General features: G+C 56.2%; 1 protein-coding gene across 1 annotated transcript; it reads left to right on the top strand.

The window, feature by feature from the left end:
• Positions 1-1,599: 1,599 nt before the first annotated feature.
• On the top strand, positions 1,600-20,400 carry SLC25A15 (solute carrier family 25 member 15). Its single transcript, XM_054586509.1, has 7 exons — positions 1,600-1,668; positions 4,241-4,365; positions 9,497-9,755; positions 13,428-13,565; positions 16,251-16,420; positions 17,332-17,490; positions 18,613-20,400. The coding sequence occupies exons 2-7, from the start codon at positions 4,311-4,313 to the stop codon at positions 18,735-18,737; spliced, it is 906 nt and encodes a 301-aa protein (XP_054442484.1). The 5' UTR covers positions 1,600-1,668; positions 4,241-4,310; the 3' UTR covers positions 18,738-20,400.
• Positions 20,401-22,039: the final 1,639 nt, after the last annotated feature.

Below are 22,039 nucleotides of genomic sequence, written 5' to 3'. Positions count from 1 at the left end.
AAAAAAAAAAGAAGAAGAAGAAGAAGAAGAAGAAGGCACTCTCTGTAGAATAGGGGTTAACATTTTGCAGGAAAGTTTCTGGCTTGCTTCTTACTTCATAGAATAAATTGAAGCTACAGGTCGTTAAGGAAAGGTGAGGAAGAGAAGAAATGTAGAAGGCCTAAGGGAAGCAATGATAGTTTGGAACAGCCCCTGTGAGGGTAGAAGAGGATGGACTAAAGGGAGGTGAGCAAAGTGTAGGGGGTGAGGGGACCCTGGCTCAGCGAGGGTGCCAACAGCCACCTGCCCTTAGAGGCAGCGCCTGGTGAATTGCGCCTGAGCAGGAGGTGCCAAGCAGATGCAGTCAATGACGGCTAGGGTTTTCGAAGGTTAAATGCCTCACTAAAGGTCACACAGATCTTTATGAAAGCTTCTTGGCTCCAAGCACAGAGTTCCTTCTAGTGTGTAACCGATCTGGGCCTGTCCTTAATAAGCTTTCCTTTGGGCCTCATGTTTCTAGTCTGCAAAAGCCACCAGGCCAGGCCACGCTGCAAGTCCCTCAGTCGCCCAGGACGCTGCAAGGGAAGCTTATGCTTCTGGACCTGCCTCCCACGAGGTCTGTTACTTGTAACTTTGGGCAAGTCCTCGCAACTCCCGGGCTTGTTTCTGTAATTAAACTTTGTTCCGCAAGCTCGACTTCTCAAGTGCTGATCTTGTGAAGACAGTCTCGTGCAGTTTAGATGGGAGCCCCCACTTATCACAGGGGTCTCTTCAGCGGGGCAGCAGGTCAAATATTTAAGGAGGAGGCCGCGCCCAGAAGCACTGTCCTACATAGGCACTAGTCCAACGCCACACATAAACAGGGCAGACAGATGTCGCAGAAAACGATGCTGTCTTTTAAGGAAGAAAACCCTATGGAGGAGCGAAGCCTGAACCAAAGCAGGCCGAAGGCGGTGACTGAGTGTTACAGCGACATTGGGTAGGTGTTAGCTGTGTCGCAGGGCCCTGGAGAGAATTGCTTACTCGGGGTAGACAACAGATTCCTTCAGTAGTGCCTTTTAATAAACTGCCAGAGAGCCATTGAAACAGCAAGACCAGAGGCTGACCTAGAGTTAGTCTTCATTAGTGGGAATGGATTTCCTTGGGCAAGGCAGAATGAGAAATGTTTGGGTTATTTTATTGTGTTTTTTTACCGGCCACAGCGAATGTATTTTTCATCACTTCCCTCCTAGTACCTGCGCGCTCCATCGTAACTTACAACGAAGCCCTTGAGCCCCGAGTGCCGGAAAGGCGAACCGGCCTAAAGCCTCCGGTCGGTTCTCCAACCCGTGCACCGCCGGCGCCGGCACCGACCCTCGGTCTCGCACAGACCCTCGGTCTCGCACAGCGGAGGCTCCCGAGGACCCCGGGGACAGGCGGGGACAGGCGGGGACCACCACCGCCCTCCCCCCCGGCGCCCGTGCGGACCGCGCGCGCCGCCGCGCCGCGCCCACTTCCGCTTCCCGGGCGGGCTCGGCCCTCCCCGGCGGCCGCCGCGCTCCGAGCCCCGCGGGGCCGCCCGCTTCGGGAGAGGGCGGGGCGGGGGTCGGCCCGCGGCCCACGTGGGGGTGGAGCGGCCGCCCCCGCCGCGAAACCGAGGCCACTGCAGGCGGCGGCAGCCCAAGCAGGACGCGGCCCGGTGGCGCGGCGGTGAGCGCAGCCCCGGCCTGCCGCGCGTGGGCGGCAGGGAGCCGGCCGGGGGCGGGGAGCGAGCGGGCCTCCGCGCCCGGGCGGCGCGACCTTCCCGGGCAGCCAGGGAGGCGGCCCGTGCGCGGCACACGTGCCTGGGGTCCCGCGGGCGCCTGTCGCCAGCGTGCTGCCCCGGGTTCGGCGGAGACTCTGTTGGGGTGCGCGGCCTCCTTCCCGCAGTGGTCACCTGCTGGGAAGCGTTGCCCTCCTTTGCCCCTGGTCGTGTCATGTGGCCTCGGGGCTCCGCGCCCTTTGCCGGGTCGCCGGGGCGCACCGAGGCGCTTATGAATGGGAGACTCTCGCAGGTTGCCGGGCAGGGAAAGTCGGAACGCGTGTCCTTAAGCTGCCCCTCGTGCGGACGAGGATGCCGAGGCTCAGGGGCAGCAGTGCCACGTTGACTGCTTAGTCCCAGGGCGGTTTGCGTCCCAGCGCCCTTGTGCCCCAGCTCGGGTCGCTGCTGGAGGGCGGCCTCCTCCTGCTTCCCCTGGAGCTGGAACCTTCCCGTAGAAGGCGGTCTCGTGGGTTTCTCCCTTTAGAGAAATTCATTTCCCTGGGGAACAGATAAGCGGCATGGTGAGCGCTGTTGTTTCTCCTGAAGTCAGACCCTGGTGTTTTAAAGGGGGATGAAGGGACGCTGGAAGGGTTTAGTTTCTGTACTCCAGGCGGTACTGCAGGCTGACGAATCCCCTCGAGCCACAGCTGCGCATTATTTGAATCAGGAGCCCACACTTTGTGACTTAGGTGTTCGTTCCCATCACTGTGGACTATCCTAATAATTCTCCAAGGAAGTTGTAGACTTGGCGTGCGTGTTTGGCTTCCCTAAAGGGTTCGCCCTGGTGGCATCCTTCCGCTGTGCTTTGCTGCTGAGAAAGAAATGCACGTTCCAAAAGGAATGAAGGCACTGAGAGGCCACGTAGACTGTGCCCTGTTCCTGCGGCTCCTGCCGGAGGCCCAGGCCCAGGCCCAGCCCCAGCCCCAGCCCCAGCCCCAGCCCATCTTCCTCTGGCCCCAATTGTCCACCTGGAAAGGGGGACATTGGATTAGAACCTTGCTATCCTTCTCCAGATCCGGGGTGGCCAGCACTTCATCAACCTCAGCAACTAGTACTGCCTCTCCAGGCCCAACAAGAACCTGAAATCCTTGTCTTGTGTTTCGAACTTAGTTGCTTTTGGTGTTTTGGTGGTTCTGGTTTTAATATATATATTCTATTTTTGTAAAGAAAGTGAGATTCTTGACGTCTGGTCATTAGCAACCTTTTTCAAGCAGTTAAAAAACGTTTGGTGGCTAAAATGATTTTCTGCTGACGTTTAGGAGACGTTGGCGTTCACCGGGGACCCAGCCTGCCTACCCCTCCTGAAAGGCAGCCTGACTCGGATCGCGCGGGTCTTCTTGCAATGAGAGCAAAACCTGTTCCTTGTTGTTCACAGATGCGCCCCTCATGTTGTTTGAAAACCGTACAGAATTGGTTGCTGGATTGGTTACTTCAATGCTCTATGTTAATGAGGCACGCGTCCTTTTTGAAGTCTATATTATATGAAGTCTGCCTCAGCTGCCTTTGATACTTGTCTAAAGGTAGAGAAGGCTCTAGTTTTTATAGTGAATCAAGATTCCGGGGTGGGGGTGTGTGGCTAAGCATGTGGATCGTTAACAGGTGCCCCAGGTGGTTCCTATCAAGCAAATTGGGGCCACAGTGGAGCAGGAGTTGCTTCTCAAAGTGTGGCTGGGGGTCAGGCTGGTCCCACCTGAGGCCTGTCTGTCAGCGTGCACTTCAGCAAGGTCCCCAGGGGATCCTTGTGCGCGTGAGGCCCGAGACGCGCCGGTGGGGACTGTGATGATCGTGGCCGACGTTGGGTGCTGTGCTCTGCAGTTCCGAGCGCTGGCGCGCGGTCACCGTTCATGATCACATCGGTCCCTCGGGGCTGTCTGTGTGGCCCTGGTATTACTGCAGTGACAATACTCTCATTATTCACCGTTGTGTAGATGAGGACTCCCAGCTTCAGGGGCCCAAGAGGCCACGCTGCTGGTGGCAGAGACGGCAGGCGTTCGGTTGCTGGTCACGCTCCTAACTCGTTGGTCGCGCACCGGCCGTTTTGTGGGCTTCTCTAGGGGACCCAGCGCGGGCCCTGCTGCGTTTAGAACTGAGCCTGGTAGAGCGAGGGTTCGACTCAGGCCTCTGAAAAGCTAGTTAGATGTGGCTTAGGACGTGTGGGGCTGGCTCGCTTACCTGGCATTCGTTTAAGGGTTTCAGGATGATCGGAATGAAGTGCCTCTTGCCAGTGGCCTTAGCGTTGATGCTCTAGGAAGGTTTTTGGACCTGGGAGCTGTTCGTGAGGGGGTGGGGGGCGCGGGGCGGGGGGCGGGTGAAAAGAGAGGCCAATCCCGAGCCGCGCTGGCGCCTTAGCCCGCTCCCTTTGGAGCAGCGCAGGGCTGGTGCCCCAGCTCCCTGAAGTCCTGGCCCAGTAGCCAGGCAGCAGGCCTGCGGATAGGGAGGCTGCAGACGCCTGTCTGACGGTGAACTCTTGTCCCCACGCAGGGACATGCGGTGCCCGTCATAAGCTTCAGGAAGCTGCCTCTGGAGGAGCCCAGCAGAGGAGCGGGCAAACATGAAGTCCAACCCCGCCATCCAGGCCACCATCGACCTCACGGCAGGCGCCGCAGGTAACCCTGGCGGGAACTCCATCCCCTCCTCCTCTGGGACTTTCTGCATGTGAGAGCGAGGGAAGCACAGTGCCAATACGACCTTTTTCACCCCCACATCGGTATGCGTTAGCTCGGAACGAGGCTGTTGAACGCAAGTGTAATACGGAGTTCCGAGCGCAGCAGCTGGTAGAGTAGCGCCCACCGTATTAAAACAGTATGAGTCAGCGCGGGGTGCTCAGGTCCCCAGTTTACCGCTGGAAACCATGGCACCGCAGAGCAGAGTTCCCGTGTCCTTTGTCACAGGGCTGGGATGTGCAGGTGACTTGGGATTCCCCTTCCAAGCCTGACAGTCTTCAGAGCCCTTGTGCAAAAATAACGCCGCGCCATCTCTCCAGGGAATCCTGGTTACCGTCCTTGCTCCTGTCAGGGAAAGAAAGAGGGACTCCCTTTAGAAATGTCTTTGGTGAACGAGACTGCCATTCACCAGTCTTAAAGCCCTGCAAGGTAACGTGGGGCCCTGGGGCGGACTTTGGCCCCACGGGGCACAGGTACGTGCTCTGGGTGCAGCCTGGAACAGACAGGCCACTCTTGAGAAAGATCACCTTTGCTCGGCCTGACGCAAGGGGCAGAGTGGGAAGTGGGTGGCTGGTACCTTGCCCTCCAGTTGCCTGTGTGCTATTAGGGTCAAAGGAGCCCTCGGGTAAATGCCCAGACTCCCCGGCTGAAGACCTTGGTGCGCCCTCGCCCTCCACACCGATTCTTCTAATGGGTTGTTGCTCCCTAGAATGGAGAGGCCACGGGGGTGGGCTGCCTGCTGTCCTCTTGCACGTGGGACTTTGTGGCTCAATAGAACCAGTGCATTCAGACGGCCGCCTGCTCTCACCCTGTCATTTGCTTCATTGTAAAAAAGAAATGGCAGTTCAGAGGGGGAAAACAATTTTTCCCATGAACCAAAGGCTGGCCAAGGTGAGCTGATGAGGAAGGCTAGAGACCGCGCATTCCCGAGGCTGAGCGAAGGCCCCCAGCACCGGCTCCCCCTTAGAGACCACAGGAGTGTCCCACCTGAGGGGCAGGCGCAGCCGAGGGCTCCTAGGTTCCGCGCCCCCCTGCCCCCCACTGTGTGCCTCTGGGCCAGCCGCTCACCCTGCTGTGGAATCCGCCTGCAGCCCCTCAGGCCCTGCACCGCGCCCCCCAACCCGCCGCCCGCCCCTCCCTGCCGCATTCAGACACTGACATGGAAACTGTGGGGCATTTAGTCTCTGCAGTCAGCGGATATTTCACTTCATGAGAGGTTATCAGCTCTTGGAATTCAATGTCCTTCGGTTTATCAGAGATGTCAGATCTGTTGTGAAAGAGCTGAAAAGCTTCCCTTTGCCTAGAGAGGCACCTGTGTGCCACGGTGGTAACTTACGGTGCATTTTAAAGCCGCGAATTGCAGCCGCGCTGCTGGGAGCCTGGTGCGGAGGGCGCGGAGGCTGCCAGTTACCACACTGTGAACAGGCGCGGGGCTCGTGTCCCTGCGATGGAGACTCTTCCTGCCCTGGGGACGCGGGGTCAGCCTGCTCCGCTGCCGCACCGCCCTGAGCAGAGGAGGTTCCTGGTGGTGACCTAGAACTCCCTCTGTGTGCAGTGCGGACGCCGGCCCACCCGGGAGGGTCCTCAGCCCCCCTGTGAGGAGCCGGAAGGGCCTGGAGAGACCGCCGGCTCTAATGCTCACTGAGCCCTTGGAGGAGGGGCCCAGATGGACGCGTTCGGGCTCACACAGCTTGGTGGGTAAACGCAAGGCTGGGGCCTGGGCTGCTGTGTCCCTCGTCTAGTTCTGTCACCTCTTTGTTTTAATATGCAAGCGGCCGACAGCAGCGTGGAGCGGGGGTTAGTGTGGCACCTTCGCTGCCCCAGCTCTGTGCACGGGGAAGCGGTTAGGCCTTGGGATTTTGCTGCTGGGCGGGACCAGGGGCCCGAGGGTTTTGCGGACACAGTCCACCCAAGGACGGGGTTAGTGTGCCAGGGCAGAGCCCCTTGAGGTCTGAGGTGATGTGGGTGCGAGATACACAGGTCCTCCAGTGTCTCTACTTTTTCTTTTAAGCAAACCTGGTCTCCTCCAAGCAGATTTTTTGTCCAGCTCGTCTGACGGGAAGCCGTCACTGTCCGGCTGCAGCTACTGTGGGGGGATCGTGGGAGAGGGCGGGGAGCCCCAGGGGGCAGGGACGGGGAAGGGGAAGAAGATGGGTGACCGGATCGCGACTGGAATAGGCAGCGTGCATCTTGGGCTTGACCGCACTGGGGGAAGCCCGTGGTAGCCCTGCAGTCGGTCAAGGAGTGTGAAACCTGCTCGCCCTGCTTTGGCTGCTCTGCTGCGGCGTGTGCCTTGTTGAACCAGCGTCGTCGGGGAACGTGGCATTTTAGATCGTTGGCGTTTATCCAGTGCCACAGTTAAGAACCACCAACAGCCTCCTTTGATCGGAACACTGTGAAAAGGATGCAGCGTCCGTCCGTGTTGCTCAGCCCAGCGTTTGACTGCTTGCCTCTGTGCAGGTGCGCCAGGCAATTCCGGGTGAGGCTGGCTCCCCAACTCTCACCCCTGCCCGCCCTGTGAGCTGTCCGTCCCCGCGGACGCTGCCTGGCCCCCTGGGTTTCCCCAGCACCTTGCCGTTTGCTAATGCAACTACATCAGGGACGGAAAATCCACAGCGGCGAGCCTGGCGGAGTGCAGAACGCTTCGCGGTGTGAGTGCCGCTCCCGCAGAATCAGATGCGCGGCCAGGTGTGACAGCTTGAGAGGACTCAGAGGCCGCCTCCCTGTGCGTGAGGACGTGAGATGGTCAGAGGTCTGAGCTCTGAGCAGGTGGAGAAATAGCTCATTCCTGCAACTGACTCATAGCCTCATGGATGTGGCCGGTGCCGGAGACCTGCTGGGTCCCTGCGGGTGGTGCTGCTGCTCAGAAAGGTCTCGCCCCGGCCCCGCCCCCAGCGGGGCGGGGGGCGGGCACAATGCGTGCCTGGACAGCACCCTCGGTGGGCGGTTAATTACCTGTGAAATTAGCTTACCCCCCTGGGGGAAAGGAGAGAATTATAGCTAGCATTTGAAAATTCATTAGCCTCCTACCTTCTTCCTGTTAGAAATGTAACGGTTACAGATACGCAACAAATGCATGTATCATAAGTAACCTGCAAAGTCTGAACCATTCAGGATGACTGTGTTAAGATATGGGAAAACTTCCAGTTAAAATAGTAATGCTCCAAATGAAATACTTTATTTGGTTTACTTGCTTCTAAGTTACCTAAATCATGTACCAACTTTAAAAAGTCTGACCTTCACCTCTTCCTTTGGAATAAACTATTTGGATAGAATTAGGATCTTTTATTCTGGCCCATCAGTACCCAGGAGAGGATAACCCTAATTATAGTAATGTGTTATTGAATGACATTCCACTAATTCAGATTTGGGGATAATTTGGTAAGACAAAGCAGAAATACAGTATCTCCTACAAGGAACAAACAGTAAGGATAGGCTCACAAAGATCATACTTGTGATTGCTTCAAAGAAGAGCTCGGTTTTCAGACTCTTTGGAAATGCCTGTCTCTTTGCTAATAATTGGGAGTTACTCCTAGCCGCCCCTCCCCCATCTCTACCTTATTCAACTGCGTTGGAGTCACTACGTATCATGTTGAAGTTAATGAAATTGTGTTTCTTAAATTTTTTAAAAGTTTATTGGGCTGATCGAGGTTGTTAACATCATGTAAGTTTCAGTTGTGTAATTCTGTGATATGTCACCGGTACGTTGCCTTGTGTGCTCCCCGCTCGTGGTCTGGTCTCCTTCCGTCACCGTGTATTTGACCTCATTTACCCTCTTCCCCCAGCGGAAAACCTTTGTACTGTTGCCTATGTCTGTGAGTTTGTTTCTTAAATATTTTATGTAACCCTTCTCCTCACTTTTTAAAGATTTTATTTATTTATTTTTAGAGTGGGGAAGGGAGGGAGAAGGAGAGGGAGAGAAACATCAATGTGCAGTTGCATCTCACGCGCCCCCTACTGGGGTCCTGGCTGGCAACCCAAGCACCTGTCCTGGCTGGGGATCAAACTGGCGACCCGTTGGTTCACAGGCCACAGAGCCACACCAGCCAGGGCGCGCTCCTCACTTTTGATTAGGCTTTAATAACTTCATCCAGGGGTCATATTTTGCGACACAAGCCCGGGGCAGCCGACACACAGGGGCCTTGCAGGCCCAGGGAAGGCGGAAACATTGGCCAGTGGCAGCATCCACAAGGCAGACCCCGTCCAGGGTCTGGGGGAAAAACAGGGTCATTTCAGGTCTGTCTTTTCCTTCCCTTCAGAATTTTCTTGAAGTCATCTTTAGATTCGCTGTGTTTAATGCTCTTGAAGTATAAAAGCAAGTTAAGTATGTGGTTTTTGCTAAGCAAAGATACGTTTCAGTTCATTCCGTGTCTGATTACAAATTCTGCATTGGTAGAGTCCAACTAGAGGCTTTTCTGTAGGGTCAGCTATTTAACTCCTCAGGGATTAATTAGCCACTGTTTCCTTTATCTGTTGCCTGTTCCTCTGTTGTTTCTCTGATAGTCATCAGCACCAGCAGGCAGCAGCAGAGAGAAGGGATTAACTCTTCCAGACTTCCCTCCGCTTCCTGTTAAAAGGGACACACCCACGAGAACTGCTACTAATTAACCGCTTGCTGTGCAGTGGCTGTGGCACCCCCCCCCCCCCCCGCCCCCGTGTGTTCAGCCTCCGCAGCAGCCGCTGACACGAACCCCCTAGGACCTGAGGCCGGGAAGTTCCGTCACTTGGCGAGGACCTGATGGCAGAGCCAGGCTTCAAGCCCTGACCCCCCAACCCCCGACCCCATTGCCAGAGCTGCTAACAAACACAGGCCACCCCTCTGTACCCGGTGGCCTTGACTGTGACGCCCACAGACGTCCCTCTCCCAGGTGGCTCCATCGGGGCCGGAGCTGGGCGCTGGGCACCTACGTAGTTACTGGACTGGGTTAGGAGGCTGGGGCGAGCAGGGGGAGAAGGCGCTGAAGCAGAGGCCAGGGCAGGGCCGGCTGCCCGGGCCCCATTTCCCCGGGGCATCGAGGCAGCCCCCCGCAACAGCCGTAGACGCGGCCGCTGAAGACTCCTGTGCCGTTGGCAGGGGGCACCGCGTGCGTGCTGACCGGACAGCCCTTCGACACCATGAAGGTGAAGATGCAGACGTTCCCCGACCTGTACCGGGGCCTCACTGACTGCTGCCTGAAGACCTACTCGCAGGTGGGCTTCCGGGGCTTCTACAAGGGGACCAGTCCTGCGCTCATCGCCAACATCGCCGAGAACTCCGTCCTCTTCATGTGCTACGGCTTCTGCCAGCAGGTGGTGCGGAAGGTGGTGGGCCTGGACAAGCAGGCGAAGCTCAGGTGAGTCGGGGCACCCACCCGCTTTTCCTTTGTTAAAGTAGCAACGTAGTATTTTATGGAGAAGAGTGTTTCCTTTTTAAAAAAACCCTTTCTTTCTTTCTGATGGTGGATACATTGTGACTGGGTTGGAATGCAAGGGCTGCTTATTACACTGAAGGAGGAGAGGGACCCCCTGTGGAGAGGAAGCAGCTTGGTCCTAGAAGTACACGTGCTGTGAGAGGGTGCCTTTCAGATGCTGGTGGCGGGGCTGCCTCTCCTGGGGGTAGAAGCGCTGGCCAGGAACCAGGGACACCGAGCTTTAGGTTCTCCTTCATCAGCAAAATGGAGAGTCTCGAAAGAGGTCTGAGGAGAAAGGTGGACTTTTAGGAAGGGCCCGAGCATCTGAGAAAGTACAGGTGACCCTCCTTTGGCCAGATCTGCCCCCGACACTGGACTCTGGCTTGTGTCCCGTCATCGTGGGCATTTATCATACGGACACTAAAAAGAACTTAGACGCCTCTGGGATGCTGAGCCACGCCCCCTTGGAACGCTGATAGATTGGAAATAAAACTGTTACATTCGCCTCTTGATGCAAAGGGCCAGCGTCCTGGTGGTTGTGGTAGGAACTTGAAATCGGAGGCTTCTTTGCTACAGAATAGTCTCTTGGAGGTGCCTAGGGGGCCCTAGGGGGCCCTTCTGTAGGCAGGAATTCTGTCTCAATGGACAGCACCTGTTCTTGGGAAGCTTGAGACGGGGTGCACCCACTCAGAGAGACAGCGTTGGTGGGGGGCTGGGCACGGATCCCAGGGCCCCCCAGTGCAGAGGGGTCAGGAAGAAGAGAGGAGGGGAAGAGAGCAGCAGAAGGCAGACCAGTCTGACGGGAAGAACCTGCTGTGAGTGCAGCCCGTCCCCCTTAAGCAACAGACTGGAGACAGGAGCCGAGGAGGGGCCCTTGGGGGGAAGGCGAGGCAACGGTGAGCAGCCACGGGCAGTCTGGGGGGGCCCATGGCGAGGGAACCTCCTGCGGCCCCCGGCCTAAACCAGCACTCGATGGTCTGTTTTGAACTCAGAGTCTTCCTTGTCACCTTGCAGGACAGAGTGGGCTTGTCCCCTGTCGGGGAGATGCCGTCTAGGCATCTCCAGAACTCTGACAGGTGTGCGCCGTGTTCCAGCACTCACTGGGGGTCCCCGGGGGCCACGGTGGGGGTCTGGGGGGCCAGGATGGGAGAAGGGCGGGTGTTGTGCCCCATGGACGGGAAGCACAGTGCAGACACTGGAGCGCAGAAAGCCGGGCTCCAGCCCCCGTCCCCCAAGCCCCCATGGGGCATTCCCTCCCTGCAGCCGCAGCTGGGGCTCGGGGGTGTTCTGTCGGGGCCGGATCTAGTGGAAGGTTAAAGAGCAGAGCAGCGGAAGGCAAGGACCGCCTGTGAGGACCTGTTGTGAACATCCGCTGGGAATGATGCTGGGAACGTTGGCCTGCTCCCAGTCAGGGCACTGCCGCTGGTGCTGTTTGCCTTTGACCTTGGACTGGACAGGGTGTTTGACCTGGCACGGCAGGAGTGTGCCAGTCCATGTTTGTTGAACCGGTGACAAACAGCCGATTCTTAGAAAATCCCATTCTACGCCTGTTGTCATTTCAGTCCCAGCCCTTGAGGCACCGCCTGGGGTCCAAGAGCGCCCCGAGTGCGCTGGCTGATGAGAATTATGCCAGAGAAAGCCAAAGTCCGCTGCAGCTCCCGGCTGGCCTCGTGGCTGGAGCTGCACGCCTGCCCCAGTCACGCCTGCGTCTGAGATGGGACGGGCAGCTCGGCTGACCGATGCCCCCGTTCCAGGAAACTCGGCAAACCGGTTATTGACCCTGTTTGACTGCTGCCTGCCGGCAGGTTGCGTGGGGCCCCAGCATGGATGTGCAGGCTGGCCGAGAGAGAGCAGAGTCATCTCAGGCTTTGGTTCTGCCCACCGAGGGGGTGGGAGTGGAGGGGAAGGAACGGGTGAGCAGGGCGCAGTTTCTGCTTCCCCGGAGCCCGAGCGCCCGCGCAGCCGAGCACCTGGCTCTCCTCTGGAGCTGGCCTCACGTCCCGGTCTCTACCTCAGAAGGAAGTCCAGGCCGCAGCAGTGTCTTCCTCCCGAGAGAAGGCCGCTCCGACCTGCCCTCTGGGACCTGACACCCGCTGGACATTCGTCCACCCTGGCACCAAGGCCAGGCCACCGGGGGGAGGATATCAGGGCCAGCCCTGGAGGTGGCCCTTGAGTTGACACGGAGGTTTGGTCTCTGTTTATGTAACAAGCAGTTAGTTCATTGTAGCTTGAGGACGGCTGAGTGTGGTGGGCACGTTAAGCTTTTGCCCACAGTCTGCAGGAAAATCATCGGGGGCTGCTGTACCTGGGGCCGTAAGCTGAGGAGGTTCCCCGGGGCTTTTGGGAATCTGAGAGTGGTGCCTGCGCATGACAGCAGGATACTGGCATTTAACAGGGGACTGTCACGGAGCCCTGGTCCTGCTGGGGGCAGCGCTGTCTTCCCCGCGCCCCCGCCCCGGGGCAGGGTCGTTTGGCCCCAAGCCGGGGGTGCTGTCTCAGGGGCGGGAAGGGCCATCTTCTCTGACCCCACGAACTCTCTCTCGGCGACGCCTTCCTGACGGTTTGTTTCTCGGCCTGTGCCCTGTGACTCCTGAACTCTGTTGGATTCCCTGGCCACCCTCCACTGGTGACTGGCAGGGGGCACGGAGCGGATGCGGGACGAGAAGGGGGCTACGGCCGCTTCGGGGTTTGTGTGCGTCCGCGCCTCCGCGCATGTGTGCGTCCTGCCCCACCGTTTCGCCTGCAGCCGGCGTCGGCCGACGCGCATGCGCTGCGCCCTCTCCCACGTGCCCTGCGTTGCTGAGGTCAGGAGGTCATCAGCTGAACTCGGAGATCTTTTTGGAATGAGCGACTTTTTGGTTAAAAATTCACCCTGGGTTTTCACGTGTGGCAGTTACATGACATGTCTGCTCCAGGTTGGCTTTGGTCCCAGAACCTAGTTTTATGCAAAGCTCAGTGGCAGGTGCCCTGAAGTATTCAGCATTGACTGCGAGCAAGTTCTCCGGCAGCGGGACTGTGGGTGATTTTCTCCCTCCTCTCCGGGTTTTGTTTTGTGTGTCACTGTGTGTCTTAGTTCTGGCTGCTGTAACTACATACGACTGGCTTGCTGCTTAAACAACAAACGTTAGTTCCTCATACATCTGGAGGCTGGAAAGCCTGAGACGAAGGTGCCTCTGCTTTGGGGTGTAGGGAGGGCCTACTCTGGGCTTGCAGGGGGACACCTTCCTATGTTCTGCATGGCAGGCAGGGGGTGCGAGCTGGCGGCTCTCTGGTCTCCTCTGTTAGGGGTTCGGATCCCACCCAAGGACTCCACCCTCTGACCTCATCTAAACCTACTTGCCCCCCCAAAGCCCCCGTTCACATACCATCACAGTGGGGTTGAGGCTTCAGCACCAGGACCCGGGGCTGGGAGATGCACCCATTCTGCCCACAGCACTGTGACCAGTGGAAGGAGCCTAGGCTTTCCAGTCAGGCAGACCCGGGCTCAAACCCCAGCATTGCCGCTTGGCAGCGAGCGGTGTGCCTTCAGGCATGCGATTTTCCCCATGTGGAAACCCCGGGGGGAACGGCGGGCCCCCCTGTTCACCCGCGCACTCCCGTGCCGTGTCCTTTCAGCGACCTGCAGAACGCAGCGGCCGGGTCCCTCGCCTCCGCGTTCGCGGCGCTGGCGCTCTGCCCCACCGAGCTCGTGAAGTGCCGGCTGCAGACCATGTTCGAGATGGAGGCGTCGGGGAAGATCGCCAAGAGCCAGAAGTAAGGCCGCTGCTGCCGCCCGTGGGTCTCTGCTGCCTTGGGGGGGGGGGGGGGGGGGGGCGTTTTGTAATTTTATGTTGTACTACAATTAAGTAGTAGAGCATAAAACAGATGTAGCCACTGCAACATACGGGCGTGTCTAGAACATTTCCCCCTACCAGGCGGAGGCAGATTTTCTGAATGGACTGTGAGGTTGGACCCACTACCCCACCCGACAGACACACAGCACCCCAGAAGTGGGGAAGCAGGGAGTTATACTCCTTTCGAAAGGCCTGCTGCCTGCGTAGGGTGACCCCCAGCCGCGTTGGGAGGCACGCGGCTGGCAGCCTGGGTGCTGAGAGCTGAGCCCTCGCAAGGGCTCGTTTGGATCCAGAGGTGATTATCTGATGCTCGTTCCCAGGATTCACGTAGGTGTCCAGCCGATCCGCCCAGATGCTGGTGGTAACTTCCTTGACCCCGCCCCCTGCCCCCCAAGTCCTTCAGGTTCACCTACAAAGGGCCCAGGTCCTGAAAACCCATCAAAGCCCTTGTAGGCTTAGCTTTCTCTTCAGTGATCAAACCTCTCCAACTCTGTTGTTTCTTCTCTCTTACCATTTAGTCCCTTTAGACCCTCCACCCCCCTGCAATGGCTACCACACTGTTGTCCGTGTCCACGAGTCCTTTTTCCTTTTTGCTCGATCCCTCTACCCCCTCTCCTCCCTCCCACCCACTAGCTGTCCTCTGTATCTATGAGCCTGTCCCTGTTTTGCTTGTTAGTTCACTTTGTTCAGTAGAGTCCCCACATGAGTGAAATCATATGGTACTGTCTTTCTCTGACTGGCTTATTTCACTGAACATAATGTTCTCTAGGTCCAACCATGCTGTCACAAAGGGTAAATTTTTCTTCTTTCTCTTCCCCCTTCCTCTCCCTCCCCCGCCTCTCCCTCCCCCTCCTCCTCCTCCTCCTCCTCCTCCTCCTCCTCCTCCTCTCTTCTTATTCTTCTTTTTCTTTTTTTTACAGCTGAGTAGTTTTCCATTGTGTAAATGCCCCATAGCTGTTGTATCCACTCATCTACTGATGGACACTTGGGCTGCTTCCCTATCTTGGTGATTGTCAATAATGCCGCAATGGACATAGGGGTGCTTACGTTCTTCCGAGCTAGTGTTTTGGGTTCCTTCAGCTATATTCCCAGAGGTGGGATCACCTAGTCCAAAGGCAATCTTGAAAGCAGAATCTAGTTACCCTGTGAGTAATCAAATACAGTATGCTTTGTTTGGATCCTAAGGTAATTGATTATCCTTTTTAATCTCCACCCTCTGGCTGGTGGCTGTGGGTACCTGCATGCCGGCCGATGTGCTGGGAGGAAATGCGTGGGCGACCATCCCATCCCCTTGCAGGGAGGGCGGGGTTTGTAGCAGAGCCCTGTTTCCTGCGGCCTTGAGATTGATCACAAGTAGTTTGAAGATATTATTCATAGCCTGAGGTCCAAGCACGTACATCTTTCAGACTTTTTATTGAAATATATACACTCAGAAACCTCCAGTCTGCGGAGCTGTAAGTAGTCACAAAATGAATGTGCCTTTGTAACCAGTGGCCTGAGTAAGGAGCAGAACGTTACCAGCACCCATAAAGCAGCCCTCATTGCCTTTGAAAATAGCTTAAGGCACTTTTAAAGAAAGAAATTGTTAGATGCGGACTTAGGCAAACAGACACCTTGCACAAAAGTATTAGATGGCCACATCTTAGGCACAACAGTGCCCACGCAGGGGGCTGTGGCAGCCTCAGGCTTGGATTAGAAGGCAGGCTGATGACGCTGAGCTGGGTCCCTTTGTCCCATTTGCAGAATTACAGAACGAGAGGGTGTTTCGGAAGGACCTGCAGAGAGGCCCTCAGAGGGAGATGATCATTAAAAGCAGTTATCTTTCTCCCTCGGGGCGCAATCCTGTGTTGGCTGGTCCCAGCCAGCCGCCAGGGGAGCGAAGCGAGGAGCGAGGAGAGTAGGCGGTTTTTGGCTTCTGGTGGTGGCTCCCGGGGACAAAGTACGCCCGGGCGCCCAGCATCGGGAAGAGGGGCCGAGAGGGAAAGTGCCTGTGATCTGCTCGGACTCTGCACGGCCACCTCTCTGAGAACTGAGTCCCCGGTGTCCGCGGTGTCCGCGGGAGAGGAACTGCAGCTCACTCCCCGCGGCTTCCTGGGCTGTGTCTCCAAGGAGCACTCACGCCCTTGGCCGCTTCTCTGCGTTAACACAAAATGATGCCCCTGAACCACAGAGTAAACCCTCTCAAGACCCCAGATCCTAAGAAAGGTTGAGGACATAGGAATCGAGAGAGGCGAGGGCCGGGCAAAGAGAATACCATTATTTTTTGCTGAGTTTGGAGACTCCTTATTGTAATTGCACTTACTCACTGTTGAAAAAAAAAATGGGTCTTAACTCTTTTACATGGTTGATAATAGGACTTTTAAAAATGTGTTAACCATTTTAATAAAACTTCTCTACTGTAGGATAGTTCAGGTGGTCCAGCTTGTCGTGAAGTATTAGGCTTCTCTGGGCATGTGCCTCCCACCGAAGCCTCTTATTCCCAGAACTCTGGTGCCTCTGTTTTATAAAACCAGCTGCTCCCTCCCTGCAGCTGGAAAAGGCCTGCGGATTGGCACGAATGCGCTCGCTCGTTGTCTTCAACACCCTCTCCCCCTCCCCCTCCCAGCACAGTCTGGTCTGTCGTGAAGACCATCCTCAGAACCGATGGCCCCTTGGGCTTCTACCATGGACTCTCAAGCACTTTACTCCGAGAAGTACCAGGCTATTTCTTCTTTTTCGGCGGCTATGAACTGAGTCGATCGTTTTTTGCATCAGGGAGATCCAAAGATGAGCTAGGTAAGAGTGCGCGCTCGCGCGGGGGCGTGCGGGAACCAGCCTTCCGCGGTGTGGTCCAACGGGGTGGGTGCCTTCCTCTGGGCGGCACTGGCGCTCGCGGGCACCTGCCCTGGGCTTGGTCGTGGTCTCAGGACGGGCTGAAGCCGTGTCCAGAGCTTCTGTACTGGACTAACATTCATTAATTTGTTCCGGCTCTGTTTTAGGGGCGAGGAAATACAGAAATTCCTTTCCCTATGGGAAATCAGCCATAAATGGGGACATCACTTATAAATCATCTTGCGATAAACCTAAAATGTGGTAATAAATCTTGCCAGTGTTTTGAAAGGAGTGGAATTTTACAGTTCTTTCCAGCATTATTTTATTTAGCCACTTGACGCAACACGTCGATGCCTGGCTGGCATGCAGGTGGTTACTTTTTTCTTAACTGTCTCCTGGCAGTGTTTGGGATGTGTCCTGGGGCTAGTCCGGCTCCCAGGCCTAACTGTTGGGTTTAATAAGACAACTCCAGCTTTTCATGCTTCAAAGCAAGAACCGCAGCTACTGGGCATTAAAATAGGAAAATACTGAAGAAGGAGAACGTGGAATAAAGGCCTGTGTTCCCGTGGCCTTAGTGTTATTCCCCTGGTTGGGCGTCACCACCGCTGGGGGCCGGAGGGCCGCAGTGAGTGCCACGGTGACCAGCCCAGGTACGACCCTGCCTAGGGCGCTCCGTCCTGGCCAGGCGGGGGTTGACCAGCCTGCCACACCGCGCGGGGCCTGTGCCCTCCGAGCTTCGACAGTTGCCTCAGAGGTCTGTGTTCCCCGACCTTCGCCTTTTTGTCTGCACCCGCCTGCAGCTGCCACCTTGACCTTTGGCAGTGTCACGTCAGCTGTTCTCGCGACAAAATCCCGTTTGCCGATTTCCTCCTCAGGCCCTGTCCCTCTGATGCTGAGCGGTGGAGTTGGTGGCATTTCGCTCTGGCTTGCTGTTTACCCGGTGGATTGTATTAAGTCTCGAATTCAAGTTCTTTCCATGTCTGGGAAACAGGCAGGATTTATTGGGACCTGCATAAGCATCGTGAGAAATGAAGGTGAGTCTGCGGCCGGCGCGGGTGGGTGGCGGTGCGTCCTGTCGCTGCTGGTCCCGTCGAGGAGCAGCACCGCCCTGTGCCCTGCCTGGGCGCCTTTGCTGGCCCCGGCCGTGGACTTGTTTCCAACCCCCCCTCTTTCGCTTGCTTTCCTTTTTCTCAAGAGTGTTTGAAGTTCTTACTCCTACCCCCCGCGCCAGGGACCTGCCAGGGGTCTTTGCTCTAAATAGCTGGAAGGGCCCAGGAAAATGCGAGCTTTGTTTAAGGGGACAGGCATGTTGAAGTTAGAGTCACTTATTTTATGTCCTACGGATCTTTTCCGAAGATCACCCTAAGGGAGCCACTAAGGGATTTAAAAGAATGTGCAGCCTCCTTAATCCTGAGAGTTCTGGAATTAAAGATGCACTAAGCAACTTCTGAAGGTGACTCTCTAGCAGTTTTCAGAGTTATGTGGGAGGATGAAGTTTTCTACTTACTGTTTGCATGAAAGCAATTTTATGCTACTAGTGAGTGAAGACCTGTGAACCCTTCTGTCTTGATTTTGTGAGAGTACAGTAAGAGTGTGCAAAAACTGTTCAATTCATCTCCCAAAGAGAGTACAGGCATCCTGTGTATTACTAGTTCTTTAAAGTTACGTAATACCTCATAGTTTCACAAAGTTCTCACACCTCCCTTATCCGACTGGACCCTCATCGCCACCCTGGCAGTGCTAACGCCGGAAACAGGTCTCGGACTTCACCGCTCTCCCCGCCGGCCCTGAGCCTGGCAGTCCTCGCCCCGAAGCAGAGGCCGCACCACCGCTGCAGCCTGCGGCTCTGGGGCCGCCTCCTGCCTGCCCCCGGCGGCCTCAGCTCTGCCGGATCCGCCTCCCCGCAGTGGACCAGGCACAGGATGGGCACACGTTCCCTGAGCAGCGACCAGCTTTGCTCGGAGACCTGATGTTGCCCGGTGTCCCTGGCCTGTCTCGTTCCATTATTCCACGGAAATTTGGAAAGAAGCCCTTTCATTTACGAGCTGGCTTTTAATGCCATTGTATGGGTTTGTAGCTGTAAAAATACACTGCGCAGCTTTGAGGGAAGTCTCGAAGGAAGGGGTCTCAGGCTCTGCTTCCCTTTTGTCTTCTAGGAATACTGGCCCTGTATTCCGGACTGAAGCCAACCATGATCCGAGCGTTCCCTGCCAATGGGGCGCTCTTCTTGGCCTATGAGTACAGCAGGAAGCTGATGATGAGCCAGTTCGAGGCCGACTGAAGCGTCCTGGCGAGCCTGCGCCCCGGTCCGAGGACCTGCGGACTGTAGTTCACCTCAGGGTTTCCTGGAGTACAAGACCAATGTGCAATTATTTTGATTTAAAAGCATTTTGTCGTTGTCTTCCATTCCTCTACCCTCAATCTTCAACTTTACGGAAGGACCTCTATTGTACGTAGTTTAATTTCTGCCCATAATTGTCCTGAAATAGAAAAGTTGCTGCTCTTGTCCGTGGTGGGACCTACAGGGCGAGCCCCCGGTGCCTGTACCTGACGTGAAAAGATGAATATCGTTATAACATCAGGGATTTTGCACAACTGCACACACACACACAGCCTGGACACGGTGCGCTGTGAATGAGTCACAGTTTTGTTCCATGTTTAATCTCAGATCACACCAGAAAAACACAGAGGTAGCCATAGTGCGTGAAGCATTCATCAGCGACTGCGTATTCTAGATGTGGGGTCGCTCTCCAAATCTGTTTAACACACCAAGTGGTTAAAGTTTTGAAAAGGCTTCCCATGGTGCTTGAAAACCAAAATATCTAGCTAGGTTTTAAAGAGATGAATGTACCTGTGTACCGATGCGGCTTCCGTGTTTCCGATTCAAGTTTCAGAGTAGACGCCCTGGATTTCCCCAGGATGTCCTGCTGTTAAAACTGTGCCATTCACTTTCTGGATGGGGTCCCCTTCTCCCCTCCGACACACCGTCGGCTGTGGCTTGAGTGTTGGGCCTGGGGGCTGGGGGCCGTGCTGCTCTGCTTTGCAAAGACCTTGTGGCTGACACCAGCCCTTAACTTCTGTCTCGGGGTCCTGGGCTGGGTAAGATTCCAGAGTATTCTGTTGGGCCACTCACTCATTGTCTCCACCAATTGGAAACCCATCCAGGGAGTTGAGAGCCAAAGCCATGAGAGGTCCTTGTCCCCTCTCTGGTGTTGGAATGGCAGTGCTTGCGGATGGAGGCCTCTCCTCAGAGCCAAACAGTGTGTGCACACACGCACGCCCCGGTGAGGGACGTCAGGGCTGGCCGTTCTCAAGTTTCCCTTGGGGTCCATCCCTCCTCCCTCATGGTTCCCACAGTGTGGGCGCCGCTGGTGTTTGGTGCTGGCTGTCAGTGAACGGTAATGATGGCTCCAGATGCGGGGTGGCTTCATAAAACAATGAAACAAAAGCGATTCTGACTAAGCTATTATGCCACATGTGTGGACTAACGACCACCCTCGTTCCACTGACACCCATGGACTTGGGGATGGGCCGCTGTTCCTGGGCCATCAGAACGGTGCTTCGTCTGAACGGGCCAGAAACAAGGCGAAGCAGGAAACAGGGCCGCCTTCCAGCAGGAAGCAAGCGGCATCGGGGCCACGGCCGCCTGCCTGGCGCCTGCCGGCCATCTCAGCCCTGGCAGCTGGCTTCGCGTGTCTACCTCTGAAGGGTTAACTAGGTGTCTTCACCAGAGGCCGCGGGGGCAGGGAGGAGTGGGAGCAAGGCCAGGGGGTCAGGATCTTTTTGTCATTCTGTGTAACTCATGGTTCAGTGTTTCCGTATAATTCGTATCATTTCAGATCTGTGTTCCAGACAAAAATAGAGTAACTTGAAATACTGTGTGTAGAGAAATTCTGGCGTTCTCTATCATTAAATTATTTGCCTAATGTTTGAGTACATGAAGAGTTCTTTACACACGCTGCAGGTAGGAAGCTCGGCTCACCGAGTTACGGTCTGCCCCGTCAGGCTGTGGACTCGGCTGCCATTCTATTTTTTTAAAATAGTTACACTTCTTCCTGTTACATTTTGGATAGTTCTCTTCCACCCAGGTTAGTAAAGCCCCTTGAAGAAGCCAGTATCATTCTGATAGGCTCTGATGTAAGTTTCTTGTGTTCAAAGAATTATTCACGTTGGCTTCTAACGAAGCAACCCCCCTGAGAACCTAACCCAGTTTTCTTTCTAGGAGGGGAAGCAGAAGGGTGTGGTGACTCCCTGCCCGAAACCTGGATGGATCTTGGAGGCTAAGGGAAGGGAAACCCTAAGTGTATCTCCTTAGATCCAAAAGCACGCTGCTTACACGTGGGGATAGCCAGTGCAGAAAAAGATGATTCTTACCCCTCATCTTACCCCTGAGGACTGGCACCTCCGCCCGTTCAGCCAAGCCTGCCACCGGACCTGCACTCTGGATGATTGTGGCATGAATTTTAAAGGACACACGACAGCCTGTTTGGCCGCAGCCCATGTTCCCCTAACACACGTGACCAGGGACCGATGCAGTCATGACGCCCTGGGAGCACGTCCTCCGAGGTCCTTTCTTCCAGGGGAGCCGGCTCAGGGAGAGGAGGAAGACAGCTTTCGTCAAAAGCACAACAGGGACACTCTGTGGGCTATTGTGAGGACAAAGAAGGGCGCACCTGTGCCAGGTCGACCACGATGGCAGCTCAGAGCTCCCCCGTCCTCTGTGCCACTTGGCACCCACCAGCTCGTCCCCGATTCAAGCATCGCCCCAGCTCCCCCCTTTGAAAAAACACTATGGCAGCTGCCAGGCCTTCTGAGCTGCCATCGGTGCTGGTTACAACGCTGCTTAGCTGGAGTGGCCTGTCCTAAGCCCGGTCCCCCCGCCCCGCACAAACCGTTCCTTTAGTGCGTGCTTTTTGCAGAGGGCAAGGGTTTTCGGGACTGAGTACAGTGTTTTGACAGAGGCACCGGTCTGCTTATTCGCTACTGCCTTTGTTTCCTGATGAATTTTACTTGGTCTAGAATGGCCAATGAAAGGAAAAACCACTCGGAGGAGGACAATTTCAGTAAAGCCCAACTGTTTTCCTGGACGGTTACGGCGTTGTGGCCCCGTGGTAGTGTCGGTGCTTAGACTCCAATAGCACCGGGTACCAGAGAGGAAAGGCCTCCCCTGGGGCAGAGGATGGGCCGGCGCTGCTGGCCCCTGGGCTCGGGGGGCGCAGGTTCTTAGCGGGGGGCGAGAGGGGGCGATGATCATCTGGATCTCCAGGCAGCATTTCCTTCGACTTCACTGGCGACGTTGCCCAAAAGCAGGAGTTCCTGAAGGTTCTTCATCCTTCACGCTGACCATGGTTCTCCCCGCCCCCTGCGCCTGTGTGGCTGGAGGGGGCTTGCCCGACTCCCTGCGGTGTTGGAGGGCGACAGAGAAGCGGCGGGAGTAGGGCCTGGGGGACCGGGGGCGGGGGGGGGCGCAGGGGGAGCCGCTGCCGTGGGAGCAACTCTCTGGGTTTAAAACAGTCTTTGCTGCCAATGTGGATTCGGTTTGTAAGTCCAAGGGACAAAGCCTCTCTAATATGAACTTACTAA

Source organism: Pteronotus mesoamericanus, unplaced genomic scaffold, assembly GCF_021234165.1.
Source record: "Pteronotus mesoamericanus isolate MK-2021 breed Mesoamerican mustached bat unplaced genomic scaffold, CSHL_Meso_final contig_94, whole genome shotgun sequence".
NCBI lineage: Eukaryota > Metazoa > Chordata > Mammalia > Chiroptera > Mormoopidae > Pteronotus > Pteronotus mesoamericanus.
The sequence above is the reverse complement of the archived record's forward strand: the minus strand, read 5'-3'. Positions and strand labels throughout refer to the sequence as shown.

Excerpts from the sequence above, each read along its gene's own strand:
- SLC25A15 (XM_054586509.1), top strand. The coding sequence starts at position 4,311 with ATGAAGTCCAACCCCGCCATCCAGGCCACCATCGACCTCACGGCAGGC. Across the intron at positions 9,756-13,427 it reads GACAAGCAGGCGAAGCTCAG|CGACCTGCAGAACGCAGCGG; the intron begins GTGAGTCGGGGC and ends GTGTCCTTTCAG. Across the intron at positions 13,566-16,250 it reads AAGATCGCCAAGAGCCAGAA|CACAGTCTGGTCTGTCGTGA; the intron begins GTAAGGCCGCTG and ends TCCCCCTCCCAG.